Here is an 11,283-nt window from a genome sequence, read left to right as displayed (position 1 = left end):
TTACATGATTGATGTTTTGATCAGTTACTCACTACTTCAGTAACATTTATACCAAATACTTTTTTTACTCGAGTAATTTCTTGATTGGCTACTTTTTACTTATCTAAATGAGAATGCTGTTTATTTTAGGTTAGATCAGGTCATTAGATGAAAAACCTGTCAGAAACAGATTAATAATAAATGTTTTCAACAGAAGAATAATATGAAAAACCAGTTAGTTTAGCTTCTTTTCAGCTCACAAAGTAAAGCGACAGTAAAGTGTGTGTTTAAATTGGCGTCTAGCAAAGGTTTTGATTCAACCACATGTAAAACTCCCAGCTGATGTTTGCCATCCAGAGGAGAAACAGAGACTAAAGCTCATGTTTAGTCTCTGGCAAAACTGCCAGAAAAAAGCTCTGGGAGAAAACGAGATGCTTCCCACCCATCCTTGAAGGCGTCTTTAAAGCTAAAACCTTTCTGGGTTGAGCGCTGATGTGTTTTTTTTTCTACTAACCCCATTTCGGCCTGGAGGCATTTCTAAACTTAAAGATGAACTTTGAACCCAAACTTAATAAAATGTGGGCAGAGAACCCAAAAATGTATTCAAGTAAGAGCACAATTTTTTCAGCAAGATGTAGAAAATTGCCTGATGCTGAAGTCACTGCTTTACGACGGTGTCGGCCATGTTGGATTCTGGGTAGTGTTTGTACAAGTCGGGATTTGGACTTCAGGATGGATTCCAGTTGATTTTCCCAAGTTTCTGCTTTTAAATTTTGATTTTTACAAATGTCTTGTAAAGCCACTCAATCTGTTATAAGATTAAAATAGATTTTAATGCAAATAATATCAATTTGAGACAATAAAAGTGCTATATTTTTTTAAACTAATAGAATTTTGTAATTAATGACAAATCAATTTTTTATTAGCAACAAATATTATTAAGCTAACAATTTAGCTTATGTGAACATTGATTAAAAACACTAACAAAACATTCACCAACAAATATTTAACAGCAGCATTGGAGCTTATGACATAGAAATGGTCAAAAATGTAAATAAACCTTTATTACAGCTGATATTACTACAGTTTACAGACATGGCAGCCATGTTGGATTTTGTGTCAGGGTTGGAGAGAAATCTGAACTTTCTTCTAGACGAGCTTTGAGTGTAAATGTCTGGACTTGTTGGGGAACCAACTTTTCTCCAACTATTATCAGACTGAAAAGACTATTTTGGGGGAAATTTTAATTTTGAGGCAGCGGGAATAGGTGTCTCAAAACTTTCCAATATAAAGTTTTAAGGAAACTTAAACTTATTTCTCAAACTGAAGTTGCTTCAAGTAGTTATTACTTCTGTTGAAGACCAAATATGATTAAAAAGCTGTTTATTTTATATATTTATAATTATTTTTGGTTGTTTGTTGCAGCAGGTCTGAATTTGATGCTTCTTTGTCTTGTTTTCATGTTGTTTGTAGAAAATTGTAGAAAATAAACAACAGCTGAAACTTCCTGGAATGGAGAATATAAGATTTATGTTCAAATTTAAGTTGCAATTTGTCGCAGCTGCATGTCCGTCCTCTCCTAATCACAACTGAATACCATTTTTCACGTTTTTCTTTTCCCAAAAGGCAGAGAATATGTTTAGTTGAACTTGTTATTGACCTTTCAGCTGTATCGATCCAAAACAAAGATGGAGGACGGCCCGTTCAAAGACGAATGCTGCTGCTGCTTCTTCTTTTTTTGGTCATGAATGGGTAGAAAAGTAGCTTTATTCAGCTCCTTTCCCTCCTTGCTGTGCCAACCCTGCCCCCCAGCACACAGTTACAATGTAGGACCCCACCCCCGCCAACACACACATCATTAACGCACATTAACACACAAACTCCCCGCCTGCCCCCTGAAGCATTCAGACAGGAGGGGGTGGGTTTCCCCAGCTATTTAAGCAGATTCCAGCAGATGGTTGAGGAACTTCCCTGCACTGCACTGCAGCCAAMGGACCGAGGCTTTATCAATCCAGAACCAGAAAACTTTTTTAAAAATCAACCCCGTCAAGACCTCTGGAACAAAAAAAAACTTCTTCAAAACAAGCTGCAGAGTTTCTCCAAACTGCCAGAAACTAGTTTAGTCTCCTGGAAATTGATCCGTTGCGGATCAGACATCAGGCTGCTTCACTTGGTGAAGACCGTGGAGTGAATCATGCCGTCCGACTCCCTGACGCCTTTCCTGGAACTGGATGAGGAGTTCTGCAAGGTAAACGGGCCCATCCTTCTAATTTAATGTTTTATAGTCTTTAAATCAAACTGCAAGGCAAAAACACACCATCTTACCAATTGTGTTTACTTTAAATAGCTTAGTGCACTTAACTAACTTACAAGTAACCTTTCAGCAAGATGGAGCAGCTTGTTTAGGGTCAATTATTCTTGAATATTGGTGAAAAATGCAAGTTCCACTGGCCGATTATTTCCTTTATTACAGTGGGAAAATATTATGTTGTATGTGAAATAAACTGCCAGTCAAACTAGAACTTTTTCACCAATATTCAAGATTTATTGACTTAACACAAGCTGCTATATCTTGCTGAAAAAGTTACGTATAAGTTATTTTTGTCTTATTTCAAGTGCACTAAGATATTTGCACTAGAAACTAGACCAAAATTACTTGGTAACACATTTATGCAAGTATGATGCGAAGGCCACACTGCAAAAACACAAACTCTTCCCAAGTGTGTTTGATCTAGTTTCTACTGCAACTATCTTAGTGCACTTAAGGAACAAGTAACTTTTCAGCAAGACGTTGGAGCTTGATTTACGTAAATAGTCCCACTGTCTGATTGTTTCCTTTATTACAGTGGGACAATATCATAAGTGAAATAATAACCAACACTTTTTCATCAATATTCAAGAATTATTGACTTAATGCAAGTTCTTATGTCTTGCTGAAAAACTTACTTGAAAGTTAGTTTTGACTTGGATATTTGCACAAGAAAGTGAACAAAAATACTTGTTGAGATTTTGTGATTTTGTTGGTTGAATGCTGTAAAAATGTGGAAAATAAACCAATGCATTTCTTATCGGAGCTATTTTTAATTCACAAATCTTTAAGAATGTCTAAGTTGTAATGAATTTTAAGGGTAAATGCTGCAAGTTATGCTCTAAAGCAACATGTTTATCCTGTGAAAGTTTAGTCTTTAAGGTTTAGTCAGATACTGTTTGAAAAGTTTCCATTTTCCAGGAGTGATGAGGCTGTTATTCACGGTGCTTTCAGCCTCATTTTGTTTCTCTTTCCAGAGACAAATCAGGTTTTCTAGTTGTTAAACAAACTGAAGCCAGTGAAAACTTGGATAAAAACAAATGCTTTTCTTATTTGAGCAAATTTGAATCACAAATATACGAGAATGTGATGAATTTTGAGGTCAAATTCTGCATATTTAACTCTGATATCTCAAGTTATGCCCTAAAAAAAAAGTTTATCCTGTAAAGTTCAGTTACTCAGATGTTGATTGAAAAGTTTTCCTTCTCCAGGAGTAACAAGACTAGTACTTTTCATCATTAATAATAAATTATTGACCGAAGACAGACTCCTGTATTTGAAATGTTACTTATAAGTTTGTATTACAAACTAATCAAAAAATACTTAAGATTGTGTTTCACTCTGCAAAAACACAAAATCCAGCCAAACTTTTTTCTCTAGTTTCTAGTGCAAATTCACTTCAAATCAGACAAAACTAACAAATAAGCAACTTTTCTTCAAGACATAGCAGCTCGTATTAAGTCAAAAAATTCCTTAATGTTGACTTAAAAACAATTAAAAGATTATTTTCCTTTTAACAAGGTATTTTCCCATGTTATAAGTGAAGTAATCAGAACTAGTAATCAATATTCCAGAACTATTGACTTAAAACAAGCTCCTGTATCTTACTGAAAAGTTACTTGTAAATGAATTTTTTCGTCTTTCAGTGGATTAAGATATTTGCACTTTAAACTAGACCAAAAATACTTGGTAAGATTTTGTGTTTTTGCAGGGTGACACACATTGTACACTACAAAAATACAAAATCTTACCAAGTATTTTTTGTTTAGTTTCTAGTACAAATATCTTATTACACTTGAAATAAGACCAAACTAACTTACAAGTGACTGTGCAGCAAAATATAGGAGCTTCTTTGTCAGATTATTGCAGATTATTTGACTTAGTACATGAAATAAACTGCCAGTAGAGCTAGTACTTTTTCATGAATATGTAATGAATTGTAAGTGTAAATGCTGGATTATATGCTTTAAAACTAAAAGTTTATTCCGGAAAGTTGAGTGTTTTTAGCATTAATGAGGCTTTTATTCATGATCCTTTCGGACTGATCTGTCTTTGGATTGCAGAAACACTAAATTTTAAGTATTTGTGTGCTTTCTGCAGAAACTTCACATCTTTTCTGTCTTCTTTTTGTGTGTCAGAATTTCTCCGGCCTGGAGGCGACAGATGGCGCCTCTGGCGGCTCGATGTCTCGCAGTCAGAGAGTCCTGGGCTTCCAGAGGCGCCACTCCCTCTGCCCTGTGACCCTGCCAAACTCCAAGTTCAACAGCGGCTGTGAGGCCACGGAGCCGGGCTGCTGCTGGGGCCTCGGCCTGGCCTGCAGCCAGCAGTGGAGCCGGGCGCTGCCCCGCTCCTCCCTCAGCCACATCCCCTTCCGGGTCGACCGCTCGGTCAGCATGATCGAGGGGAACCTGCGGGAGGACAAAACGCTGCTGCCACCGCCGGGTCTGTCCATCAACAAGCCACCGCCGCCGCCTCAGGCGCCGCCGCACATCTCCAGCCGCTACAAAACGGAACTGTGCCGCACCTTCGAGGAGAGCGGCACCTGCAAGTACGGCGCCAAGTGCCAGTTCGCCCACGGCCTGGATGAGCTGAGGGGCCTCAGCAGGCACCCCAAGTACAAAACCGAGCCCTGCCGCACCTTCCACACCATCGGCTTCTGTCCGTACGGCGCCCGCTGCCACTTCATCCACAACGCCGACGAGGTGCAAGCCGCCGCGACCCACAGGCACAAGCCGCCATTGCTGCGGCACAGCCTCAGCTTCGCGGGCTTCTCCTCTTCCTCCCACATCTTCCAGCCGGTCCAGGAGCCTTCCTGCCTCCTCTTCACCCGGGCCTCCTCTGTCTCGCCTCCGCCCTCCTCCTCCTCCTCCTCGGGGAGTCCGGAGCTGCTTTCGCCTCTCTTGCCTGAACCGGGGCCTCTCAAGCATTGCTCGTACCCGTTCTCCGGTATCGGCGACGGTGGAGACTCTTCTCTCTGCTTCTTCACCTCCAGCAACCAGAACCTCCCGGTTCGGCTCCCCCAGCAGCCGCCGGCCTGCCTGAACAGCTTCCCCTCTCTGCAGCGCTGCTCCTCCGCCGACTCCCTCTCCGAGGAGGGCTACACCTCCTCCTGCTCCCTCAGTTCCTCCTCCAGCGGCACCGAGTCTCCCAGCTTCGAGGGTCGGCGACTCCCCATCTTCAGCCGCCTCTCCGTCTCAGACGAGTAGGGAGGAGTTTTGCTTTGAGGCTGAGTTCGATCAGGGGTGGTTTTAAATTTACAGTGTAACTTTTGCAAAAAAAATGTAAATAAAATGACAGAGTATTAGGGCCAAATTAAGAAAATAGTCCCCACCAGTAGACCTGTGATGAATGCTAGTGCTAGTCATGACAGTTTTCCTAGAACTTTGCCATTAGCACATTTAGCAACGCATATACAAGGTTGATTGACAGCGCTAAGACCCTCCTCCTAGCTCTGATTGGTTGTTTCTGGCCTGGAGCAGTAGAACTGGGAGGAAGTGGGGAAGTTCAATCTCTTCACAGATTATATCTCTCTTACATAGAACCAGGGAATATTAGGGCCATAAAAAGAAAAAATCACATTATTACAACTTTATTCTTGTACGAGTTTATTCTTCTAATATTAAAACTGTATTCTCATAATTTTATGACCTTATTCTTCTAATTTTATTTAAAAAAAATTTTAGTAAGGCTCTAATAATCCGTTTTATGTATGAGACAGATAATCTGAAAAACCGAATCAAGCTCCTCTTGCTCTCTGAAGAAATGCACCGCTCCCATTAAAAAGCAACCAATCAGAGACAGGAAGAGGCTCTTAGCGCTGTCAATCATGTTGGTGTACCTGCTGCTAAATGTGCTAATGGTTGAGAAGTAACTTAGCATTACAGGAAAACCATTTATCCACCATCATTAGTGGCCATGCCAACTAGCATTAGCATTTATGATAAGCTCTGCAGCATAACAGCGTGTACACCAGCATGATTGACAGCACTCTGATTGGTTGTTTGAGGGGCTCGATTGTCGTCTTTCCACATATAATCTGTCTCATAACAAATATTTAAAAAATAAAAAAAATTTTCTAGAAGTTACACGCGTCAGCTTTTAACCACGATGTTAGCAGATCCAGCCGAGAGAACGTGCCTATCTTTGTGCATATTGCATTTCTTCCACCCAAGCAGCTGTAGTGCTGCTCAGTGTTTGTCCAGTTTTAGCTGACTCCCTTTCCTGTTTACTGTTTCATTGATTATTGGTCTTTAATTGTATTTTATGCCATTGTAACTGCTGTATACTGTTGTATACCTGTTAGTATAACTGGAGGGTACGCTACTCAGCATTCGTCTCCATGCTGTTTCTGATCAGTAGAAAGTTCTGTGTGAGAATTTTCTGTACCCTTATCTCAAGATTTTTTGTGTTTTCTTTTCTTTTCTTTTTTTTATTTGTCTTCTCCGAGAAAGTGTGCAGACTTTATTTCTTAGTCCTCAGAAATCTGCCTGAAAAATCCCAGTTAGTACTCTCCAACTGTGTTTAATTGACCTCTTTCTTGTGCAAGTGTAACAGGATTTATTACCTGTACGCCGTCAATGATTGATTAGTTGATTGGTTGCATTGCTGTGGCCGCATGATTGTATTTGTCAGCCATTTTTAAACTGTCTGACAATGATTCAGCTGAACTGCCTTAGCACAGATTGTAGGAAGCCTCTAGTTACCAAAGTTCCTCTAACATTCTCGTCCTGCTAACCCCTACGCTGCAAAAAACTAAACCTTACCAAGTATTTTTGGACTAGTTTCTAATGAATACATCTTAGTACACTCGAAATAAGACAAAACTAACTTACAAGTAACTTTTCAGGGAGATACAGGTTGTTTTAAGTGAGTAATTTCTTAATATTCATGGAAAGTTGGTGGATTATTTCATTAATAACACAGGAAAATGTCTTGCTATAGGTGAAATAATTACACTCGTGCTTTTTCACCAACATTAATGAATTATTTACTTAAAATAAGCCTATATATTTCTTGCTGAAAAGTTAGTTGTAAGTTAGTTTTGTCTTATATTGAGTGCACTTGAAACTACTTGTTAATATTTTGTGTTTTTGCAGTGTAGCTTTAGCTACAGCAGGTTTTATACAGTGTTATAATTATTAACATAGCCTAACATTTTTCTAGGACTATTTATTGCTTTTTGCATGTTTTATTTCTTCTTGATTTGTGATTGTTTTTGTTTTTTTAAATAAGAAATTACGCTTTACTTTAGTGGTTCATGTTCTCTGCTTGGTTAACCGGAAGCTTTAATGACAGGACTGATGGAGAGGAGGGGAAAGGAGGAAGCAAGCATTTTGGCATTCTTTATTTTTGGTTGCCTTATCAGCAGAGATCAAAACGTTCGTTCTGCTCTCCTCTCCGTTAAACCTCAGACTGTAAGGACAAAGAAATCATCATTCAGCCGTTTAGTCGAAAGAAAATCCGTTTTTATGATTGTTAAAATGTAATCTGACACGCAGCACCATCAAGACTGTGTTGGTTTCTTTACTGCTGTTGTATTATATTGTTGTATAGTAGATTTTTCAGAGTCGGCTCGATGACGATGCGTTTGTAGGTCGATTTCTGTTGCACACCAGCCAGCTGGCTCTGACCGGCAGGCGAAATCATGCGAGTTCCAGGGAAATCAGGAAGTTTCATTCTGGTTTCCTCCTGAAATCATCTCAGCCGCCTGCCCTGATGAGGCCAGAGATGTTTCTTTTTTTTTAAAGAAAAGGAAAAACTTGTTAACTTAAGGTCCTATTTATTTTTCTTTGTAAGAGCAAAGCCTATATTGTGCTATTTGATATTGTGTTTTCTTTTTTTTTTTTGTTACATAATTTAAGTGCATCTATTGTTTACATTCCAGCCGTTACTTGGATAACCTTCTTTATCTTAATATATATGTTCATCTTTATTTCAAAATAAAAGCCTGTTGCTAAATAAGAGTTTCTTACTCTGGTTTTTGTGTCATTCTGGTGTTTAACGTGCATTTGTGAATTATTAAGTTGGATAATGAACATCCAATTTTTGTTTTTGTTTTTGTTTTGGTTTTAAATTCTGTTGAATTAAAAGGATGCACTTTGTTGGACTTTAGAGTTCAATAAAAATCAAATCAGCCACAGGGACTCCTAAGATTGTGCAGTAGTGCTACTACAGATAGTAAAAAAGGAGTAAGTATTCTTGAGAATAATCTCTAAAATAAAAATATCTGAGCTCCAAAAGTTGATAATTTGCAAGAAAAAAAAAGAAGAAAATTTTAGACTCATCTTAAAAATTTCCTAGAAAAAACTTGGAAATTCCTGAGCTTCAAAATTAGAAATATTTTCACTTTAGAAACTCAGAAAATTTCTGAAAGTCAAAAATTTTCTACTTTTTGAGCTCATGAACTTCTCAGTTTTTTCTGGAAAATATGTGAAAATAACCTCAAAATTTCTGATACTTTCCTCACATGTTTTTGACTTTTGGAGCTCAGATTTTTCCAGCTTTTTTCTAGAAAATTTAAGAGACTAATGTAAACATTTCTGAGCTTCTTGGTAGAAATTTACTCTTTTTCTACCAACAATGACCCTAAACCACTGTCGTACATCATTTTCTATTTGTACTAAAACCTTCTGCATTTATCAACAAACTTGCTGCCACGTTTTCTTATGTATTCTAGTCATTGGAGGGAAAACAATGGACAAAATCCATCAGACCTTGAAGAACATCAGAAATGTTATTAGTCAGTGAAAGCCTGATCTTTAGGAGAAAGCATTGATGTAAGAAAGATTCAGGTAAAACAAGATCTCTTGAAAACCTGCAGCTCTAGATCTACATCTCTAAATCAGTTTCCATTCCCCAAAACCTGCTTCCCCTCTTTAATTATCTCATTTTGAATAGAAAACATAAAAACCGATACACCGCTCAGCTTTATTGTGGGTCATGTTGGCTGTTATGTTATGAAAGAAAACTCTTGGTGGAAAAGTTTCTCCAAAATGTTCCCACAAGTATTTCAGTAACAAAAAACAACCCAAAAAAAAAACACTGCTTGTGTTTATGGGGACCTTTTATGGTCATCATCAGGGATTCAGACACACAAAAGAAACAAAGATTAACTATTTCCCCTCCATGGGTTCTGGTGGGATTCTCCCGCCCCCCGCCCCAGTTGGGCCGCATGGTGTGGGAAGGGGAGTGAGTTTTGTTGGGACTCGTCCGGACGGACCAATTTGGTGTGAGTGACACTGGGGAGAATGTTTGGGCAACAGATGCCCGAACAAAGACTTTCCTCCACACAATGGGACACTGAGATACTTGTGACTGATTTCCATCTATTCACACAAAGTGGAGCAGAAGTTGAGATCCTCCCCTCCGTCTCTCTCGCTGTTTGTTTTGTTTGTGTCACTTTGAAAACCTGACACTAGCAGCCTGAAAATTTCCTGCTGACACTGACTCCTTTAGAAGCTGAAAGTACTCTTGCAGTGTTTCCACACCTGATAGTCTGGTAGACTTGGTTCGATTGGCGACCAAAGTTGCTACATTTGTTACATTTTCAGCTGGTGCTGTTAAACGAACCAGTCGATTTGAAAAACCTGTTCCCCTCCTCGCCTATGGGGGCGCTGCACCAAGAACCACTGAAGGAAACAACACAAAAAAATCTGAAGACACTGAGCGCAGCTTCGTTCTTCATGAAACCTAAACAAAAAAGGAGTAGTGTCAGATTTTAGCAGTTGTAGGATTCCTTTCTCGTCATTTGATTCTTACATTTGTTTCTGTTGTACTTACCCACAATGCCCTGCTCTGGAGTCCACTTCCTGCTTTTGGAGCAGTCTACAGTCTGCTTGGTGTTCACATCTGCATTCAAACCACACCAAAGTTCACTTCAATTAAACTTAGACCGACGTTTGTTTCTATTGTACTTACCCACAATGCCCTGTTCTGTAGTCCACTTCCTGCTTTTGGAGCAGTCTACACTCTGCTTGCCGTTCACATCTCCATTCAAACCACACCAGAGTTCACTTCAATCAAACTTAGACCGAAGTTTGTAGGTTAGAGTTTGGTTTTTTGGTCTGAATCAGAATTCGATTTGGCGTGTTCACATCTCTCCAAATGAACCACACTTTCTGGGCGACCTTTAGATTGAAGTGGACTAAGTGGTCGTGTTTGTTGCAATTTAGGCCACCAATCAAACTGAGTCTACAAGACTATCAGGAAAGAAAACACGGTACATTCACACCAGACCTGCTTTGCCTCCATTTTTGTTCGCTTTTTGTGAAGAAGGAAGTCGCACTCAGTGTCTTCTTCTGAGGCTTTCATGTAATTTCCTTCAGTGGTTCTTGGCGCAGTGCCCCCACAGGCAAGGAGGGGAACAGGTTTTTAAAAGGGTCTGTTTTGTTTAACACAATGCAGTGAAAAAGAGAACGCAGCAGCTGAAAATGTAACAAATGTAGCAATTTTAGTCCCAACTCACACTGAGTCTACTGGACTGTCAGATGAGAAACAACAGTTGAAACAAAATTAGATCTGTCAAAAACCTCAATGAACATCGACCTGATAGTTGCCTCAAATTGTGGGAGAATATAACATTTTTTACATCCACCACAGTAAGAAGAGGTAGATAGGACCCTATGTGTTCGTGAAACAGAAAATAAGTGTGTGTTGGCATTCATCTGTGGTCAAGCCAAAGATTTCATCGTGGTGAATGAATAACAGCAGAGTGAAGAAGGAGTTGGTTCTCACAACCCCCATGGTTGCTCACCATTTAGTGTGTGTGTGTGTGTGTGTGTGTGTGTGAGACCTTTAAAAGGCCAAGGGCCATCCCCGAACCCTCCCGCTCCTCTTGGTGTGACTCCCCTCCCTCGCTTTCCCTTTTCAGTCTAACATCTGTATGCTAATGCAGCCCAATGGAAATGGGCTGGATTCAGCCTGGGAGCGCGGGTGAGGGGCGGCCTCACTGTGTGTGTGTGTGTGTGTGTGTGTGTGTGTGTGTGTGTGTGTGTGTG

At 39.6% G+C, this 11,283-nt stretch overlaps 1 protein-coding gene across 1 annotated transcript; it reads left to right on the top strand.

Moving 5' to 3' along the window:
- Positions 1 to 930: 930 nt before the first annotated feature.
- On the top strand, positions 931 to 6,118 carry LOC103475092 (zinc finger protein 36, C3H1 type-like 1). The gene is made up of 2 exons (XM_008426495.2): positions 931 to 2,227; positions 4,426 to 6,118. Exons 1-2 carry the CDS (start codon positions 2,174 to 2,176, stop codon positions 5,491 to 5,493), a joined length of 1,122 nt encoding a protein of 373 aa, XP_008424717.1. The 5' UTR covers positions 931 to 2,173; the 3' UTR covers positions 5,494 to 6,118.
- Positions 6,119 to 11,283: the final 5,165 nt, after the last annotated feature.

Source organism: Poecilia reticulata, linkage group LG13, assembly GCF_000633615.1.
Source record: "Poecilia reticulata strain Guanapo linkage group LG13, Guppy_female_1.0+MT, whole genome shotgun sequence".
In the NCBI taxonomy this organism is placed as follows: domain Eukaryota; kingdom Metazoa; phylum Chordata; class Actinopteri; order Cyprinodontiformes; family Poeciliidae; genus Poecilia; species Poecilia reticulata.
The sequence above is the reverse complement of the archived record's forward strand: the minus strand, read 5'-3'. Positions and strand labels throughout refer to the sequence as shown.

Coding starts and splice junctions, on each gene's coding strand:
- LOC103475092 (XM_008426495.2), top strand. CDS start 2,174: ATGCCGTCCGACTCCCTGACGCCTTTCCTGGAACTGGATGAGGAGTTC. Junction 2,228..4,425: donor TGGATGAGGAGTTCTGCAAG/GTAAACGGGCCC, acceptor TTTGTGTGTCAG/AATTTCTCCGGCCTGGAGGC.